At 38.4% G+C, this 22,044-nt stretch overlaps 1 protein-coding gene across 2 annotated transcripts in view; it reads right to left on the reverse strand.

Annotated features, from left to right (window-relative positions):
• Nucleotides 1–22,044, reverse strand: part of cpm (carboxypeptidase M) — a 43,236-nt gene that overhangs the window by 18,328 nt on the left and 2,864 nt on the right. Inside the window, exon 3 of one of the 2 annotated variants that reach the window (XM_083528589.1) lies at nucleotides 7,679–7,776. In XM_083528589.1, coding sequence (XP_083384715.1) covers nucleotides 7,679–7,776 — 98 coding nt within the window. The remainder of the gene's footprint in view (nucleotides 1–7,678; nucleotides 7,777–22,044) is intronic. The other variant, XM_083528590.1, reaches the window with a different exon arrangement.

The raw sequence follows: 22,044 nt of genomic DNA on the forward strand, positions 1-22,044 counted from the left end.
CCACATCCCTGGACCACATTTTTTGTACTTAACACATGAGAATAATTTTTTTGTTGTTGTTGTTCTTGCAATGCCTCACCTATTGTCTGGGCATCTACCAATCCAATGACATCTATACCCCAGGAGAAGGGAGAGACACATGTTTCCACTGAAAATCCAGTCTCTACATTATTTAAGAATTTGGCAACCGCTCTTCTGAGAAACTGGAGACAGATTACTTTTTTGCAGTCCTTCCCAAGAATTATGCAAACCAATTACATGATGAGGGTAATGAAGAGCTTCTGGCTGCAGTGAAGTAGAAAATGGTACTTCAGTTGAAACTGATCCTCTTTAGGGTCAGAACGTTAACACTAATGAAAACTGATTGCTCCTACATCAGATAACGTGTTTTTATAGCCAGGGGACATGAACCTGTTTCTGTGTCATGACTGGATGATCTTTTTTTTTTTTATTAAGTTTGAAAACTTAAGAGACATCATTCTAGAGCAAGCCACACACACAGAGACACACACAGAAGCACACACCCTCTGCATGTAGTAATGACTGCCCTTACACCCAACTACGTGTTTGTGTGTCTGCATTCATGTGTCTCAGCGGTTCCCGTCCACATGATTACTGTTATTGTTTCCTTGCAGTAACACCCAATAGCTGCTCTTACTAATCACACTGCAATCAGACACACCTGCTGTGTAAGTCAGTACGTCTCACAATGACGATCACGCACACCGTGGAGAGATGCACGCGCATAAAAAAAAAAACAATTACTAATTAAAAAACACGAAAGAGAGAAAAGGAAGGGAAGACAAAAATAGACAGATGGGAAACAAGGAAAAACAGATAACGCTAGGACAATAAACAACAGGGCAATAAGACAAGGCAAAGGAAAAAGTGATAGAGAGATAGATAAAAAAAAACATGGAAAAGAAGGTTGAGCCTTCTATTTAAAAAAAAAAAAAAAAACTTTGAACAATACAGTATGTGCAAGTTGTGTCTACTTTAAACTAACACATTACAACTTCCTGATCGCCAGGTTCTCTTCTGAAACCCAACCCTTATCATCAAAGACATTAAGAAACATAAACATCCCTGATGGCTGTCTCCTGCCTGCAGGTGCTTTGTTTCAGCAATAGAGACTGTTTATACTGCTTCAAAGGCACACTAGACACGCCTTCACTGAAGTCTAACCTCACTGTGATACCAAGTTCACCTGTTATCAACTGTTTTTGGCGACATAGTTTCCTAAATCTGATGAAAAGAGATTAGAAAAGAAAAATGTCTTTATAAACTTCAGTCTGTTACTGCATTTACAGCATTTAGCAGACACTCTTTTCCAGAGCGACTTACAACTAAGCAGTTGAGGATTAAGAGCCTTGCTCAAGGGCCCAGCAGTAGCAGCTTGATAGTGCTGGGATTTGAACCTATGACCTTCCAATTCAGAGTCCAATGCCTTAACCACTGAGCTAAAACCTTCCGAACTACATGGTTCCCATATTAAACTTGCCTAGAATTTTGTCCTCATTAAGTTTTGTGTATGTCTTATAAGTGTACTCTTGTAAGTAAATATGGATGTAGTGCTTGTGCACTGTGTATTAAAGTCTTTTTAGCAGATATGTAATGTAAAATTTGTGTGAGTGTGGGAGTCTGAAGACTTAATGATATTGTGGGAAAATGCAATTTTTCTAACCCAAGTTTAATAGAATTGTACAAAATCTGCAGTTTCGGGTGTTGAACATGCGGCTGGTGTCTGTGATTGGCGTAAGGGTTATCGGCATTAGGTTTAAGGTTTAAGGTTTCTGAGGTTTGTTTTAGAGATTAGTGTACTGAGATTATGGTTTTGGTTACCGAAAATTTGGGTTAATCCTAGGGTTAGCGGTTCTGAGGTTAAGGTTGCATCTGGTGCATAATGTTGCATATACAGGTAGTCCCAGTCTTATCAAATATCGTAAGTCGAGACATGGCCTAGCCTACCTAGGAACCATCTTGAAAAATGGTGACCAGTTTGGGGTAAAGAAATTAACAAATTACATTACATAATTTAGCAAAACAGAGCAATGTATAGTACCATAATGTACAGTGCCTTGCGAAAGTATTCGGCCCCCTTGAACTTTGCGACCTTTTGCCACATTTTAGGCTTCAAACATAAAGATATGAAACTGTAATTTTTTTGTGAAGAATCAACAACAAGTGGGACACAATCATGAAGTGGAACGAAATGTATTGGATATTTCAAACTTTTTTAACAAATAAAAAACTGAAATATTGGGCGTGCAAAATTATTCAGCCCCCTTAAGTTAATACTTTGTAGCGCCACCTTTTGCTGCGATTACAGCTGTAAGTCACTTGGGGTATGTCTCTATCAGTTTTGCACATCGAGAGACTGAAATTTTTGCCCATTCCTCGTTGCAAAACAGCTCGAACTCAGTGAGGTTGGATGGAGAGCATTTGTGAACAGCAGTTTTCAGTTCTTTCCACAGATTCTCGATTGGATTCAGGTATTATAGACTTTGATTGGCCATTCTAACACCTAGATATGTTTATTTGTGAACCATTCTATTGTAGATTTTGCTTTATGTTTAGGTTAATTGTTTTGTTGGAAGACAAATCTCCGTCCCAGTCTCAGGTCTTTTGCAGACTCCATCAGGTTTACTTCCAGAATTGTCCTGTATTTGGCTCCATCCATCTTCCCATCAATTTTAACCATCTTTCCTGTCCCTGCTGAAGAAAAGCAGCCCCAAACCATGATGCTGCCACCACCATGTTTGACAGTGGTGATGGTGTGTTCAGGGTGATGAGCTGTGTTGCTTTTACGCCAAACTTAACGTTTTGCATTGTTGCCAAAAAGTTAGATTTTGGTTTCATCTGACCAGAGCACCTTCTTCCACATGTTTGGTGTGTCTCCCAGGTGGCTTGTGGCAAACTTTAAACGACACTTTTTATGGATATCTTTTAAGGAATGGCTTTCTTCTTGCCACTCTTCCATAAAGGCCAGATTTGTGCAGTTTACGACTGATTGTTGTCCTATGGACAGAGTCTCCCACCTCAGCTGTAGATCTCTGCAGTTCATCCAGAGTGATCATGGGCCTCCCCCTCTTCTCCTTGTATGAGCTGAAAGTTTAGAGGGACGGCCAGGTCTTGGTAGATTTGCAGTGGTCTGATACTCCTTCCATTTCAATATTATCGCTTGCACAGTGCTTCTTGGGATGTTTAAAGCTTGGGAAATCTTTTTGTATCCAAATCCGGCTTTAAACTTCTCCACAACAGTATCTCGGACCTGCCTGGTGTGTTCCTTGTTCTTCATGATGCTCTCTGCGCTTTAAACAGACCTCTGAGACTATCACAGTGCAGGTGCATTTATACGGAGACTTGATTACACACAGGTGGATTCTATTTATCATCATTAGTCATTTAGGTCAACATTGGAACATTCAGAGATCCTCACTGAACTTCTGGAGAGTTTGCTGCACTGAAAGTTAAGGGGCTGAATAATGTTGCACGCCCAATTTTCCAGTTTTTTATTTGTTAAAAAAGTTTGGAATATCCAATAAATTTTGTTCCACTTCATGATTGTGTCCCACTTGTTGTTGATTCTTCACAAAAAATTACAGTTTCATATCTTAATGTTTGAAGCCTGAAATGTGGCAAAAGTTCGCAAAGTTCAAGGGGGCCGAATACTTTTGCAAGGCACTGTATAAACATTACACTATATATCTATATGTATATGTATGTGCCAGCAGGTGTGTGGGCGAGAGCCAGTTCACAAGTGGAGGGCGAAACTGGATGAAACGAGCAGTAAGAAACACCTGTAGCTGATGAGACTGATCAGCATGCTCCGCTTGAGAGAAAAGGAGAAAAAGGTGAGAGACAAGAGCTTAAATTGGGCTTTGAAACACAAAAAACACAGAGAAAACATACAGTCGTACACGAGACAACAGAAATCTGTCGACCACTGGTGACATCCAAACGTATCCTAGAAGAGTTCCAACGTATCATACTGCATATACACAACTACATTTGTCTAAAAAATTTGTTAATTTAAAATTTTTGTCATATTGCTATCTAAAGATCGAACAATCGTAAGTCAAACCATCATAACTATGAAACTACCTGTATTCTCGAAAAGATATAGATAGATAGACAGTCACCCCACACATCTCAAAAAAATATATAAGTCTTCTTGAGTTTAAAGTTTAGGCTTATTAAAGTTACGTTATGGTTAGGGATCGGCACAAAAAATGAGCACCCAAAATTTATGCATAGAAACATTTCGGTACTTACTAATTTTGGATAAAAAATTTAATTACCTTTGCTCTTGAGTGTCATTAAAAAAATCATTAAGAATGATAAGAAATTATCATTTAGAAAAAACAATAAAAATAACATCCAAGTCTGACTTTGCCCTGAATGCCCAGAGATCAAATTGAGTCTGTCTATACTTTGTTAAAGTTGATACAAACAGTTCCCTGTGAAATAAATGCATTAACCTCGTTACTCTCATGTCAAACTCGATGAAGTTTTCTTTATAGAAAACTGTTTCTGACTATTTAAAGAGCAGCAGTGCTTGGACACAATACTGTTCCAGCAGCTAACAACTAAACTACCATTTATTACATTATAGTAATATTTATATAATTTGGTAGCACTTACTGCTTTATAACCAGCAGTATTCACAAGAGTGCATGTTCTGTTTTGATATCTAAAATCAATATTTTTATATTTTTTCATATATCCAAGCCCTAGTAAGGTGCTATGATTAGAGTAGAGTATAGCAAGTATATCATACCTTTATACAGAATATAAGCCAATAGAAAAATTTTACCCACAATAACAGGAAATACATGATTGTGTGTGGGTGGCTTTTTCAGGTGCTGGAAGCTGGCAGGCTGAAATCAGATTAAAGTGTCATTTGAGACATTTACAGCTTTGCAAAGAGGTTCACCTTGCTACTACCATGCTGAAACCTCATTTGATATGTCTATTTCTGTTCTGTGACTTTATCCTTTTCAATCAGTGTGAGCTATCTAAAGCAGACTGGCTCTGTTATATTGTCAAGATAAGCTCAAATGCCTACACCAGCTGCACTGCGCTACACCAAAACCGCAGGGTTTATTTACTTTGTGGTTCTTCGTGTTAAGATACTCTCAGTCAGCACTATTTTACAACAGTTTTACCTCATTGCTATTGTAATAAAAAAGTGTGTAGCTCTGCTGTACTAAAGCTCCAAGCTAAAGATCTGCTTTAGAAAATACACCAAAATGACACAGAGGATTTAACTGTTCAGACATTTGTTTTCTTTATTATTCTACCTACAATAGATTTACACTCATAGATTTGTTATTTTACATAGGAACAAAAGTATGTATTAATAAGCGTCCACAAAGATATGTTTAAAAACCAAAACTGATAGGAAGACTACATTAAGTGGAACAAGTACATTACAGTATATGAACACCTGAATATAAGATTTGTATGTGGTTTTTGAATATCCCTTTAGGCCCATTAGACAAGTGCATTATTAAAGTTAGGTACTGATGTTGTATGTGTAAAGTGTGTGATCCAATAAATTCCATAACCACAGTGAAGTTCAGAGGTCAAAGAATCACAACTCTGCAAACAATAGTCTCAAGTGACAGCAACAGCTTTGCAATTAAGTACCAACATTGTCAATTTACAGCATCCACATACACTCTAATAAAAGTATTGGAACACCGTACTTTTCCAGCCATAATGCTACCACAAATTTGGAAACGCACAATTGTCTTTGCTGCAGTAGCAAAACATTTTCCCCTTTACTTGAACTAGGAGACCTGAACCTGTTCCAGCATGACAATGCTGCCCAATGTGCCCAAAGCCAGCTCCATAAAGATTTGCTTAATATGGGTTTGAGTGAAAGATATTTAGTGGCTTGCTATAGAGCTCCGACCCCAACCCTAATGATCACCTTTCGATTCACCTGAACTGGAACGCAGACTTCGCCCCATGCCTCCTCACACTACATGTGGTTTTGTTAGTTTTGACTTTACTAACACTTATGTAGCTGAATGAGCACAAATCGGGGGGTATCTAAGGAGGGGGCATGGGGTGGCACCCTAAAAAATGCAACGGCATAGACTGATCAGAGTATAACATCTGTAGTGCGGGAGCAATTCGGGTGCATTTAAAATCTCCTGCTAAAGTTATACGATAATAGGCAGCGTAGCACCACTTGAAGCAGAACCCACCTACTTACTGGTTCACTGGCAATTATTTCCTGTACATTTATATATAAAAAGGCACAAACACTTTTTCAAATAGTCTGCAGTAACGTGGTAAACGCTAAAATGTGGGGTTTTAATTATGTTAAAAAACAAAAAAATGTTCCGACACTTGGAATTTTAAGAGGTAAAATAGTAAATACCTGTTTGTATTGAATAAACAAATGTTTTTGCATGGTAGTCTTATATTTTTTTATTTAGTTGCAATGTCCAAGACAAATTCACATTTAAAAAAAAATTCTTTAATCAAATAAAAATATGCCTATTAAATATACTATTTGTGTAATATTGATTACATTAGAGGTTTGTTTATTTTTAGCCAGAATTTTGTGGGAAAAAAATAGAAAGGAGACAAAGTCAAAGTCTTCTTGTAGAAACCGTCAAAGACGGGTAGATGAAGTACAGGGCAGTTGAGAACAATTATTGTATGTTCAATGGTTTTTAGTTATAAAAAATGAGAGATTTTTTATGTCATCCAACTTGTGTTTCGGCACATGACTTTTCCCATGGGCCCCCCTTGTTCTTTCTCCCCCTCTGTGCCACCCCATTAAAAAAAATCCTAGAATCGCCCCTGGCACACATCTCCACGAGCACACTCAAAAATCTATTGGATCATCTTCTCAGAACAGTTTAGGTTAGTTTAGGTAGTACGAATGGACACATAATGTGGAATGGAATGTTTGAAAAGCACATTCAAATATAATGGTCATGTGTCCACAAACTTTTGTCCATATAGTACATTTCAATATTATTATTTTGAACAGTAGTACTTGTGACTCTTCATTTTTCCCCACTCACATGACTCTTTTTCCAAGTTTTAGTAAGAGAAAAGTGAGAGCTTTCAATACTTTGATTCACTAATCTGTTGAAGTGAAACTAGCATTAGTGAGAGGTGGGTTATGAGATCCTTTGTCTCTGTTCAGGAATGCTACATTTATTTTAGTTAGAGACATAAATACATTTCTTTATGCTTCAACATATCTGTCCAATTAGAGTGGCTGATACTTATATATATTTTTATATAATAATATATATTTATTTGTATACATATGCAATTAATCGAAAATGTTCTCTGCTTGGTATCACACTGCTTCCCTCTAAACTTTTTGAGGACTCCGCCATCTATAACGCTCATGTTCCCATATTAAACAGACCCCAAACAAAATACACAGTATTTAAAGCCAGCATTCACAGTAAACAAACCAATCCAAATGCAGCATCCCTTGAAAAAAGAACAAAAAAGATGGACATGGAAGACTGGTTCCGTTTGCCTTGGTCGAAGGCATTTCTCAAAATGTTTTGTTCGGTTATAAAAAAGAGCACTTTTATTTGCTACTGCATAAAACTGGCCACAATGGTTTCCAGGAGTAATGAATATAGACAGAGAGGTTTGACTTAGAGGGTATCTGTGTGAGTGTGTGTCTCACCTCATTACCATGCATGTTGCCAACGTATTTGAATTCAGGAATGCCGACACGATGCTCTCTAGGATGTTGACCCAGTATTAGCACCCAAAGCTCTCTTCCTGCAAGACAAAACAAATGTCTGTCATGTAGCTGTAAGATTTACACAGGTGATGTTTCGAATGGCAGACGACATAATTAGTGCCTCGTTGTTCAATTTTCTTCAATAAGTCAAGTAAACAGTTTTTTTTGTGATGTTTGGATAAGTACCTGGCAACCTAGTGTCAAATCAATTCATTAATTTATTTATTCACTATCTCCAATCTCTTATCCTTTATTGCTTCCGTTCTTTTTTCCGTATGTAATGTCGCTCACCACACTCATATTCACACAGCAAGTCGGAGCATGTTGGAAATTCACAAAATGCGGTGAGCACATGCAGACCATTCATTAACTCTCTGCGTGCCAACCCTCCAACCCAGATATCAAATGTTTACCAGATGTTCCAAAGCACAAATAACGAATTCAACAACATGAGTTTTATAATGCACATTCTCTAATTTAAAAAAAATCCAGATTTAGTTAATATATACATTGGATAGTTTAGGATTCATCTAGAATTGTGCATGTACAAAAGATAAACACCTCAACACCTCAACACCTTCTACTGCAGGTTTGAGAACAATATCTTCACACCTCTCATCCAACCCAGCCCAATGTCTGCCCCCATCACACCTCTGGAATCCCCTCTTACAACTCCTCCCAGCACTCAAGTTGCGCTCACGATTTTTGAAAAGGATGTGTATCGGCTCTTTCAGAGACAGAAGACGAGGTAAGCTCCCGGCCCACATGGTGTCTCCCCCTCCTGTCTCAAAGCATGTGCTGACCAACTGGCTCCCATCTTCACCTCTATCTTCAACAAATCACTGGATTTGTGTGAGGTGCCCTCCTGCTTTAAACTCTCCACAATCATCCCGGTCCCCAAGAAACCCTCCATTACTGTACTAAATGACTACAGGCCTGTCACTCTGACATCTGTCGTCATGAAGACCTTTGAAAAGCTGGTATTGGCCCATCTAAAGAAGGAGACAGAACAGCTGCTGGATCCCCTACAGTTTGCATACCGAGCAAACAGATCGGTGGATGACGCAGTCAACATGGGGCTAAACTACATTCTGCAACACCTTGACTGCCCAGGAACATATGCCCGGATTCTGTTTGTTGTCTTTAGTTCGGCTTTCAACACAATAATTCCGGGAATTCTCTACTCCAAACTTCTAAACCTCACTATACCCCCTGCCATTTGTCAATGGATCACCAGCTTCCTGACAGGCAGGAAACAACAGGTGAACACTGGTGCTCCTCAAGGTGGTTTGTCCTTTCCCCTCTGCTATTCTCCCTTTATACGAATGACTGCATATCAAGTGACCCAACTGTCAAACTCCTGAAATTTGCAGATGACACCACGCTCATCGGACTAATCCAAGATGGTGATGAGTCTGCATATGAGCAGGAGGGGAAGCAGCTGGTGCTATGGTGCAGTCAGAACAACCTTGAGCTAAACTCACTCAAAACTGTGGAGATGAAAGTGGACTTTAGGAAACAACCTTCAACACTACTCCCCCTCACAATATCCAACATCCCTGTGTCATCTGTGGAGAACTTCAAGTTTCTGGGCACTACCATTTCCCAAGACCTGAAATGGGAATCAAACATAAACTCGATTCTGAAAAAGGCCCAGCAGAGGATGTACTTTCTACACCAGTTAAGGAAGTACAGTCTGCCACAGGAGCTGTTAATACAGTTCTACACTGCAGTCATTGAATCTGTCCTGTGCTCATCAATCCCCATCTGGTTTGGAGCAGGAACAAAACAGGACAGAAACAGACTGCAGAAAACTGTTAAAACAGCAGAAAAAATCATTGGTGCCCCCCTGCCAACTCTCCAGGGCTTGTACCATACAAGAACCAGAAACCGGGCAGAAAAAATCATTAATGACCCTTCACACCCTGGACACAACATCTTTCAGCTCCTCCCTTCTGGCAGGTGCTACATAACTTTGTTCACTAAAACTGCCAGACACAGGAACAGTTTCTTTCCCCAAGCATTCACCCTCACTAACAACTGACCATAATTATATTCCCTGCTTCACATCTATGAGTACTGCCCAGAACTGTCAGTCATCACATTATCTGTATATGTTGCACACACTATTGCTGCTATAAACTGTACAAAGTTTTATAGTAAACTCTCTAATCATACCTGGCACACAATACTGTCATTTGCACTACCATGCACTCCCACACTTTATGTACATTACTGGTCTGTATCCGTATTTATTACCCACACTGTCTATACTGTCTCACATTGTCTGTATTGTCTGTATTGTCTTGTATAGTCTGTTTTTGTCTTGTTGTGTCTGTTTTGTCATGTATAGGTTTTTATTTATGTCTGTACGTTTGAGAGTAACTAACAGCTGGAACCAAATTCCTTGTGTGTGTCAACACACTTGGCCAATAAACCTGATTCTGATTCTGATGAACTGGACAGGACATTAGTTTGTAGTTTGAGAATAAATCTTACAGCAGTCATATTGTGTATTCCTTAAACCATTTTCTATGGAAACACCATTTTCCATTACAGTAAAAATTTAAAGGAAAGTGACCATACACTAACAAAGCATTCAGTGTTATAGTCCATCCTAAAGTCCCTCATTGCATAGTACACGATAGACAGGAAAGCAAAAGCCACTCCTATGGGAAATTAGCCAATCCGGCTATAGGGCATGTTTTTAGGACATGAAAGGGAAACAAGAATATGATAAAACCCATGTGGACTGGAAAAGAGCATGTAATACTCTACACAGATAATAACCAGGGCTCAAGATTAAACCCAAGACCCTAAAACTACTTATATTTCCTCTAATAAAAATTCTTCTCACTGCTCGTAAATTATGGGGCATATTTAACTTTTCATAGAGGAATTGCATATTTAACTGTTGCAGTTATCTTAGTAAAATGTTCATGGGCATTGACACAATTTGTTTCAGTGACATTCTGTCTCAGGTATCATTTTCTTACATATTTACCTTCAACTTGTGTGAGTTTAGGATGGAATCTATTCAGTGGAATGTTTTTTGGAAAATAGGAGGAAACTCAAGTACCAAAAAATGAATTATGAATGTGAAACTCCACCCAGACCTGGAACCAGCATAATTTCCCTACTTAATCTCTAAAGATGGATGGATGGATGGATGGATGGATGGATAGATGGATGGATGGATGGATGGATGGATGGATGGATGGATGGATGGATGGATAGATAGATAGATAGATAGATAGATAGATAGATAGATAGATAGATAGATAGATAGATAGATAGATAGATAGATAGATAGATAGATAGATAGATAGATAGATAGATATGATATCAATGTCAGGCCTATTGGTGGTGAATTCTCGGTCTGTGATTATAGGCATATACAGTGAGAAAAATAAGTATTTGAACACCCTGCTATTTTGCAAGTTCTCCCACTTAGAAATCATGGAGGGGTCTGAAATTGTCATCGTAGGTGCATGTCCACTGTGAGAGACATAATCTAAAAAAAAAAATTTAGAAATCAAAATGTATGATTTTTAAACTATTTATTTGTATGATACAGCTGCAAATAAGTATTTGAACACCTGTCTATCAGCTAGAATTCTGACCCTCAAAAACCTGTTAGTCTGCCTTTAAAATGTCCACCTCCACTTCATTTATTATCCTAAATTAGATACACCTGTTTGAGGTCGTTAGCTGCATAAAGACACCTGTCCACCCCATACAATCAGTAAGAATCCAACTACTAACATGGCCAAGACCAAAGAGCTGTCCAAAGACACTAGAGACAAAATTGTACACCTCCACAAGGCTGGAAAGGGCTACGGGGAAATTGCCAAGCAGCTTGGTGAAAAAAGGTCCACTGTTGGAGCAATCATTAGAAAATGGAAGAAGCTAAACATGACTGTCAATCTCCCTCGGACTGGGGCTCCATGCAAGATCTCACCTCGTGGGGTCTCAATGATCCTAAGGAAGGTGAGAAATCAGCCCAGAACTACACGGGAGGGGCTGGTCAATGACCTGAAAAGAGCTGGGACCACCGTTTCCAAGGTTACTGTTGGTAATACACTAAGACTTCATGGTTTGAAATCATGCATGGCACGGAAGGTTCCCCTGCTTAAACCAGCACATGTCCAGGCACGTCTTAAGTTTGCCAATGACCATTTGGATGATCCAGAGGAGTCATGGGAGAAAGTCATGTGGTCAGATGAGACCAAAATAGAACTTTTGGGTCATAATTCCACTAAACGTGTTTGGAGGAAGAAGAATGATGAGTACCATCCCAAGAACACCATCCCTACTGTGAAGCATGGGGGTGGTAGCATCATGCTTTGGGGATGTTTTACTGCACATGGGACAGGGCGACTGCACTGTATTAAGGAGAGGATGACCGGGGGCCATGTATTGCGAGATTTTGGGGAACAACCTCCTTCCCTCAGTTAGAGCATTGAAGATGGGTCGAGGCTGGGTCTTCCAACATGACAATGACCCGAAGCACACAGCCAGGATAACCAGGGAGTGGCTCTGTAAGGAGCATATCAAGGTTCTGGCATGGCCTAGCCAGTCTCCAGACCTAAACCCAATAGAGAATCTTTGGAGGGAGCTCAAACTCTGTGTTTCTCAGCGACAGGCCAGAAACCTGACTGATCTAGAGAAGATCTGTGTGGAGGAGTGGGCCAAAATCCCTCCTGCAGTGTGTGCAAACCTGGTGAAAAACTACAGGAAACGTTTGACCTCTGTAATTGCAAACAAAGGCTACTGTACCAAATATTAACATTGACTTTCTCAGGTGTTCAAATACTTATTTGCAGCTGTATCATACAAATAAATAGTTAAAAAATCATATATTGTGATTTCTGGATTTTTTTTTTTAGATTATGTCTCTCACAGTGGACATGCACCTACGATGACAATTTCAGACCCCTCCATGATTTCTAAGTGGGAGAACTTGCAAAATAGCAGGGTGTTCAAATACTTATTTTCCTCACTGTATATCTTAAATTAATGCAACTTGCTCATTTACTGTCATACTGCTGGTTTGAAATTATGTCATGTTTTAGAGTTGGCATTTGCTAGTGCTTTTGCTTATATAATTTTTAATTAGTTCTGAAAATTATGTACTGATATACAATAATTAAGCTCTACAAACTAAAAATTCTAACTCTGTACATGCAATAATTGCATGGTTTATTTATGGTTTATTGTATATTTAAATGGTAGGCAAGACTTGTAGATGTAGATGTCCAGTCAGGTCATTGGACAAAAGCAGTAGAGTTGACTCTTGGATCAATTGCAGATGAGCAAAGTAGTAAATTCAGGAATACAATTCGCTTTTGATCATCATCACTGTACCCCGCAACATTGTATACCTGCCACAAATGGACATTCGGTGTAACCCAGATGAGGATGGGTTCCCTCTTGAGTCTGGTTCCTCTCAAGGTTTCTTCCTTATGCCATCTCGGGGAGTTTTTCCTTGCCACAGTTGCCACCGGCTCGCTCATCAGGGACAAACTTACTCATAAAGAACATATTCATTTTTAATCACAGCATTATCTGTGTAAAGCTGCTTTGAGACAATGTTCATTGTTAAAAGCGCTATACAAATAAAAATAAATTTAATTTAATTAAATTCCTCTGAGGCTGCACTAAGCCTAACTGGCTGGAATAAGAAGGTCAGCCGAGGTTTAATCAGCTTTAATCAGCTAAACTGCAAACTCATGAGACAGTCGTCTCCCTGTGTTTGTTTAAAGTAGTCTTTACTTTTTTACACACAGGAGACCACCCAAAGGCTAAAAGATTGAGTGTGGCAGTATTAGCATCCAAAGTAATAAACATAAAAAAAAAAGAAAGAGAGAGAGAAAAGTTAAAAGCCAAGAAGAGGAAGGGTGGTGGTGGGGGGGGGGGGTTTTGGCAAAGTCCCCTGTTCCCTCAATACTGGTTTTGTGTTGAGCCAGGAAAGCAATCTGATCCAGTGGGTCACAAAATGCCATGAACTGGCACAATAGATAAACTAACGTGTCTTTTACCTTTTATTTTAGGACAAGAAACAGCAATGGGTTCAATATCCACAATAATTTATACAACCTAAAACTGAACGTACTATATATAAACAGACAAATTTTTAATTATTAATCAAATACAACTGTTTGATATTACAGGGAACGGCAATATTTTAATACGCACTAAGGTTTGAGGTTCAGTATATAGTTGACATTAGGAATAATTTCCACCATAGTCAATTCAGAGTCACTCTTTTTTTCCCACTTGAATGAGATGCACTGTGCTCCTGTGTGGTTTGCATACACAGTACTGTTAGAGCCTGACTGTTTCAACCAGCACACTCACAGTGGAACTAATTTCACTTACAAATCACAAACGAGAAAAGTGCATTTATCATTCCGGTCCAACCGTGATAATACACATCAGATCAAAGCTCTCTTTCAGGTGGACACAGAAACGAGGAGATGCAGGGCTCTCTGAAGCAGGGCTTTGTACATCTTCTGAATGCTCGAATGAAGAAGTAGCAAAATGACATCATCTGCTTTTACCTGTGCTAAACATAGTGAGAACAATAATGCCACTATGACCTGTTTTAATACTTCGGATGAATAATAAAAATAAAAAAATAGATATGTAGTTGTAAAGAAAAGGGCTTTTAAGTCTTAAGATTCATGACACATTTCTAGGGTGTATGCAACATTTCTCAAGAAAATTTATCTTATTATTGTTTAATATATTAATAAACTACAACCTTAATCATATACATATTTAGAAACATTCAAAAATCTTATCATAAGGTATCATTGTCTACCCTTCTACCAGGGTAGTTTCACTTGTTTCCCCCACTAATCTGTGTATTTACACCCTGTATTTGGTAATGGCTTGGTTTGCGGTCCCAATTCTCAGTTATACATTTTTAATGGTTTGACCTTATATGTTCCATTGTCTTTAATGATGTATATAATTCTTGTGTTTGGATTTCCACTAGCCAAAACTCTTGGACTTTCCTGAATAAATCCATTTTAGACACCCTCCAGCCTTCTGCCACACAAGACTACAGATGCTACCAATGTCTCCATCAGACATGAGCGTAAATTATTAGACATGGTGGTGATGTTGGAGAAACACACTGGCACTGAAAGCTCTATTACAACCTCGCCAAATGAATTCCTGAATTCCGACGAGGTTGCAGTTTTTCCTTCAATCTTTGAATAACAGAATTCACTTTGGCTCCTACTTTGGAAAGTCAGTGTAGAAGAAATTGGTGGATCTGCTCTCTCTGTAAACTTAACTCACAAATTTGTCTACTCTGTCCACCCAACCTGACTGCTCAGAGGATTCTTGAATATATAAAGCACTTGCATCAAGTCTCCATGCTTAAATTATCAAACTAGTACAGCACTGGTAGTTTTGCTCTGAAACTCACGTAGTTGTAGCGGATGCTGAGAACTTTACAGCCTGTCTGACATTTTCTTTATGAAAAACAAAAAAACACTGAAACACAACGGCTCAATGACCTTTTAAAAGAAACAGACTATTGGATTTCCATTATAGAGCTACACACAAGTTGTACACAAAGTCATGTGTCTTGTGTTTTAATGAAGGCAGTCAGTTATGTAAGTGCTATATTGGTATTTCTACACATTGGCTTCATATAATTTCTTCAGAAATCTAATAGTCGTTCTCATAACAAGTCTTTAAAGCGTATCTTGAGATAATACTCGACTGTTAGCACTGACAATGTAATATTTTTTGGACTTTGGTGGCATTAAAAGTGCCAAATCCCACAATGTATTCAACAACATTACACAAGATTACTTGCTATACGCACTACAAGTGTACGTAGGTGCCGTTGTTTTCCTAAAGCTATACAGAGTCGTGTGAAAACAGCAATCTGCTTTTGTGTCTCAATAGTGACTACATACTATAATCAAATTTCACAATGCATGCGAGATGAGTGTACCTATTCTAACTGCGCCCACCCAACACAGTCTCACAGCATTTCGTGATATAGTCACAAAATTGTATCTATTGATTCGTGTTCATGGACACGAATTTCACTCAGCACAACTGCTTCGATAGCAAAGGAGGCAGAATATCATGGATAATACTGACAGAAATGCCAAAGGTAAACTTTTTTCCCCATTTTTATTAAAGAATAAGACAGAAAATAAGGGTTAGGGTAAAAGGGTTAGAGTTATACTGTAATCAATGTGTCTCTAATTAATGCAGTCTCCGTAATGAACCGGGAGAATATATTTACTGTATTTTGACAGGAAGGAACCAGTGACAATGGTTTATAATAGTGAGTAGCTTACCGAATATAAAGCAATTAAAACAAGGATTAAAATCTTCTGCTGAAATGTTGAGTAATGGTGCTTGAAGATTCAAAAAATCAATAACAAATGAGAAAATAAAACAATACATCATCTGTGGTATCCAGTGGCAGAAAGAAAACTTTGGCGGAGGCAAGAAAAATAATTCCTATCGAAATACATTACATCGAAAGTCGTCCTCAGTGACACGAAGAAAGAGGGAAATTTGTGTCTATGAACACGAATCAATGGATTACATTTCCTGACTATCATGAAATGCCTTGAGACTGGGCTGTCCCACCAGTATTTCAACACTTTTGCTTGAAAAGCCAGAGGAGGGCAGAAGTATAATAATTACGTCTCTTTGACAGCACATTCTTACGCAGTCACAATCGAGCCTGTTGCATTCATTTACTGTCATGGGTTTTACTGTTGCCTTAAATATTTTTACTGAGGTAATGAATGGAGAGCTACTCTTATGTTATTATTTCTGTCATATGCCCTTACATCCCCACAATGCACCAGAACTACCATCGACATTTACTATGTTCCCTTACAGGACATGAAGTCATAATCTCCATAGCTTCTCAGCTCTAATTGTAACTTATATTAGCAATTTTTAACATGGCATCCTGTATATTTGGTTTATACAAACTATATGGCACTTAAGTCTTTAATTTTTTTCCCCCACTAGCAAGTCTTTGATTCTGCATTAAGTACCTTTTGTTGATGAAATTCTAGGACTGAAGTTTTACAATATGAAGATCTAGTTATACAGTCGTCCCTCGTCTATTGCTGTAGTGAAAAACGAATTTCCGCCATAGATGGACGCCACCCCAAAAATGCTTTATTATTTTATTGTTTACAACATAATTCATCCTCCCACACTCTTTAAGCACACACAGAAAACATTCGCAAGAATATAGCGAGATGAATTTTGTGTAAATTCGTAGAAATATCACATTTATAGTGAGTGCTGTAGTAAAGTACAGTACTGTTGCGTAGCCTATGCGTAGTTTCTCTGCTTGTTTATTGGTTGAAGTGTCCTATGACATCAAAAAAGGGGCTGAGTTGAAGATACACGTCACTGCGTTCTTTATATTCATTGGCTAAATGTAGTGACGTATGTCTTGAACTCCGCCCTTTTTTTTCTTTTTTTACGTCGGAGGATACTACAACCAATAAATGAACGGAAACTTCTTGTAATGCTACTTATGATGAACTGGAATCGGGATAGTGAATCCGGGTCCTTACCAGTACCTGAACTTTTGTACTTTATAGACTGATTCACAACCTACAGAGCAAAAGAGCTGATTCAAAGGAAAACTTACCATAATGTACCATATATTACCAAACTTTATTTGTTTATTCCTTCAGATGAACATCAGATAAACCCACTAGCTTTTGCTGACCAAAGCAAGCCAAACCAAGATCTGTTTTTTCTTTAAGTCAGTTTGCAGTACTACCTCTAATCCTAGTGAAGGGCATAAAGACACACAGGTTTGCAATTCCTTTTTTTTTTTACATTTACCATAATAAAGGGTGTGCTGGTGGTTCAGCAAGCTGATGACTTTACTTTGACCCATACATTTTTATCCTGTTAGTCACAGGGTTTGACCCCATCTGATTGATACCGCAGGAGAAAAACACGAAAGTCCCCCTGCTAAATAGAGACAGCAGATAGTGTAAGTGGTTATGGATGAACCTCCAGCCAAATGACTAAATGTAAAACCCACAGGCTTTCCAGGAAGCTTGAAAACTTTGTTCAGGCCACAGATGTTATTTCTGCTCGGCCTGTGAGTTAGATCTGATCACAAGCGGAGTTTGACATTTGAGCTGGGTAAAATACTCATAGTTTTAATTTAGTGTTCAGTGTTTGTTTGAGGTAAGTAGAGTAAGTTGTAATAACACTGCTCACAATAGTTAGCCTAGGCTTTGCAGTTAGCCATAGGATTTCACTAGTGAACTTTCACCAGGCCTTGAAGGTTTTGTATAAAGCAATTATTACTGGCAGGGAGGTCAGGGATCAGGTTAATAGATTACGCACGGTTAATATGTGGGTTGGCTCAAGGTTCTGACTACTGTTCTTATACTATAAAGTCAACTTTCCTATTCTGTTATAATTACTCAGCCATGTTTATTCCCACTATGCCCTTTGTTAGAAGATGTGCACAGAAAATACATAAATTCATTTAGGAAAAACAAACAAACAAACATAATTCGTTTTTATATATTTTATATCTTATATCATAGTAATTATTAAAAAAATAAACCACATTATAGTGATTACATTTTTCATTACATAACGGCAAATAAAGATATGGTTGAAATTAATTTAGCATGTATAAAGACAATGTCTTGTTTCATAGCTTTTGTTCACTTTCATATCTACGACAGCATTCATCAGAAATATGTGGTGTTTTACAAGCGCGTAATTTCAGCAATCATGTCTAACACTTTTCATTACCCATTTTTATTAAGTATTACATAATTTCTTGTACCTATATGTTGCTTAGAGTTTCAAATTTCAGATTACAAAATGTGGCCATTTAAATATATACGTATATCAATTATATATATATATATATATATATATATATATACAGTGGGGAAAATAAGTATTTGAACACTCTGCTATTTTGCAAGTTCTCCCACTTAGAAATCATGGAGGGGTCTGAAATTGTCATCGTAGGTGCATGTCCACTGTGAGAGACATAATCTAAAAAAAAAATCCAGAAATCACAATATATGATTTTTAAACTATTTATTTGTATGATACAGCTGCAAATAAGTATTTGAACACCTGTCTATCAGCTAGAATTCTGACCCTCAAAGACCTGTTAGTCTGCCTTTAAAATGTCCACCTCCACTACATTTATTATCCTAAATTAGATGCACCTGTTTGAGGTCGTTAGCTGCATAAAGACACCTGTCCACCCCATACAATCAGTAAGAATCCAACTACTAACATGGCCAAGACCAAAGAGCTGTCCAAAGACACTAGAGACAAAATTGTACACCTCCACAAGGCTGGAAAGGGCTACGGGAAATTGCCAAGCAGCTTGGTGAAAAAAGGTCCACTGTTGGAGCAATCATTAGAAAATGGAAGAAGCTAAACATGACTGTCAATCTCCCTCGGACTGGGGCTCCATGCAAGATCTCACCTCGTGGGGTCTCAATGATCCTAAGGAAGGTGAGAAATCAGCCCAGAACTACACGGGAGGAGCTGGTCAATGACCTGAAAAGAGCTGGGACCACCGTTTCCAAGGTTACTGTTGGTAATACACTAAGACGTCATGGTTTGAAATCATGCATGGCTCGGAAGGTTCCCCTGCTTAAACCAGCACATGTCCAGGCACATCTTAAGTTTGCCAATGACCATTTGGATGATCCAGAGGAGTCATGGGAGAAAGTCATGTGGTCAGATGAGACCAAAATAGAACTTTTGGGTCATAATTCCACTAAACGTGTTTGGAGGAAGAAGAAGGATGAGTACCATCCCAAGAACACCATCCCTACTGTGAAGCATGGGGGTGGTAGCATCATGCTTTTGGGGTGTTTTTCTGCACATGGGACAGGGCGACTGCACTGTATTAAGGAGAGGATGACTGGGGCCATGTATTGCGAGATTTTGGGGAACAACCTCCTTCCCTCAGTTAGAGCATTGAAGATGGGTCGAGGCTGGGTCTTCCAACATGACAATGACCCGAAGCACACAGCCAGGATAACCAAGGAGTGGCTCTGTAAGAAGCATATCAAGGTTCTGGCGTGGCCTAGCCAGTCTCCAGACCTAAACCCAATAGAGAATCTTTGGAGGGAGCTCAAACTCCGTGTTTCTCAGCGACAGGCCAGAAACCTGACTGATCTAGAGAAGATCTGTGTGGAGGAGTGGGCCAAAATCCCTCCTGCAGTGTGTGCAAACCTGGTGAAAAACTACAGGAACCGTTTGACCTCTGTAATTGCAAACAAAGGCTCCTGTACCAAATATTAACATTGACTTTCTCAGGTGTTCAAATACTTATTTGCAGCTGTATCATACAAATAAAAACTTTCTTTTCGGCTTCTCCCGTTAGGGGTTGCCACAGCGGATCCTCCGCACGTTTGATTTGGCACATGTTTTACGCTGGATGCCCTTCCTAACGCAACCCTCCCCAATTTATCCGGGCTTGGGACCGGCACTAAGAGTGGCTGGGGTTGGTTCCCTGACCGGGAATCGAACCCGGGTCGCAGCGGTGGGAGCGCTGCATCTTAACCACTAGACCACCAGGGGAGCTGTATCATACAAATAAATAGTTAAAAAATCATACATTGTGATTTCTGGATTTTTATTTTAGATTATGTCTCTCACAGTGGACATGCACCTACGATGACAATTTCAGACCCTCTCCATGATTTCTAAGTGGGAGAACTTGCAAAATAGCAGGGTGTTCAAATACTTATTTTCCTCACTGTATATATATATATATATATATATATATATATATATATATATATATATATATATATATATATATATATATTTTTTTTTTTTTTTTTTTTTTTTATTTTTTTTTTTTTTAATACTGCATATACAAAAACATTTGATTGGCAGTACATGCACATAATGGCTACATAATATGCTTACTGTAAACTCATGGTCCTGTCAAAAACAAAATGTTGCATGTGACTGCATTGTTAAACAATGAGCTGTTATCACTTAGACTGTACTGCTATATTTAAACTTGTTGTCCCTTTAGAAGATTTACTAAAATGGTTGCTGAAATTTGAAGGGTGTACTCACTTTTGTGAAATACTGTAGCCATTACCTTATATACACATACCAGTTGCACATAAGTTATGTAAAACCTGATCAGTTTGCTCAGAGGAAAATAAAGCTTTAGGCTTTTTAGGCTTTACATATAGGCCAAAACTTAACAGCAGTGTTTGTGTGCTGATATTGAGTAAAACATTAAATACATATGCCGTTACACTAAGGGCTGCTCTGAGTAGAAATATAGTCAGTTCATGGATAAACATTTAGTGAGTGAACTTTTTGATTTTGATTTTGATTTATATATATATAAATTTTGATTTTGATTTATATATATATATATATATATATATATATATATATATATATATATATATATATATATATATATATATATATATATATATATATATATATACATACACACACACACACACACACACACACATACGAATTTCCAGAAAGGGATAAATGTGTATGGCAGATACTTACAGAAGTCCAGATAAAGTTATTTTTATGTGTAATGATCACACTATGCGAAATTGCTTTATAATGTTTTTATAGGGATCCTCAGGGAGTTCAAACACAGTTGCAGCTGTAGCTGAAAAACCACTGGAAGGAAAAATAGTATCTTACGGGATTTCTCCCAAATCCGGCATGGAATTCTGGTAGGCAGTATGGTGTGTCACATACTTGAGGGAGAGAAGAAGAAAATGTGTGTGAAAGAGAAAGAAAAAAATAAAGAAAAAGAGAGAGAGAGAGAGAGAGAGAGAGAGAGAGAGAGAGAGAGAGAGAGAGAGAGAGAGAGTTAGAGAGAGAGACATGAGAATGAGAAATGAATAGCCTTTGTCACATATACATTACAGCGAGATTATTTTTTCACGTATCCCAGCTCAGCCATGATACAGTGCCCCTGGAGCACAGAGGGCTAAGGGCCTTGCTCAAGGGCCCCAAGAGTGCCAGCTTGGCAATACCAAGGCTTGAACACCCGACCTTCCAATCAGTAACCCACAGCCTTACCCATTGAGCTACCAATCCAAAATAGGCTTTTGGACAAAGAAACTTAAGAAACAACAGACACTAAGCAAATGAGAAAGCAAGGGTGAGAAGAAAACTCACAATTGTGAAAAAACAGTAACAAAAAAGAGAAGGAAGAAAATATCAAAAGCAAGAAAACAAGATTGTGAAAGGTAGAGACAGATAAAGAAGAGACCGAGAAAAGTGAG

This window comes from Silurus aristotelis (genome assembly GCF_946808225.1).
Source record: "Silurus aristotelis genome assembly, chromosome: 24".
In the NCBI taxonomy this organism is placed as follows: domain Eukaryota; kingdom Metazoa; phylum Chordata; class Actinopteri; order Siluriformes; family Siluridae; genus Silurus; species Silurus aristotelis.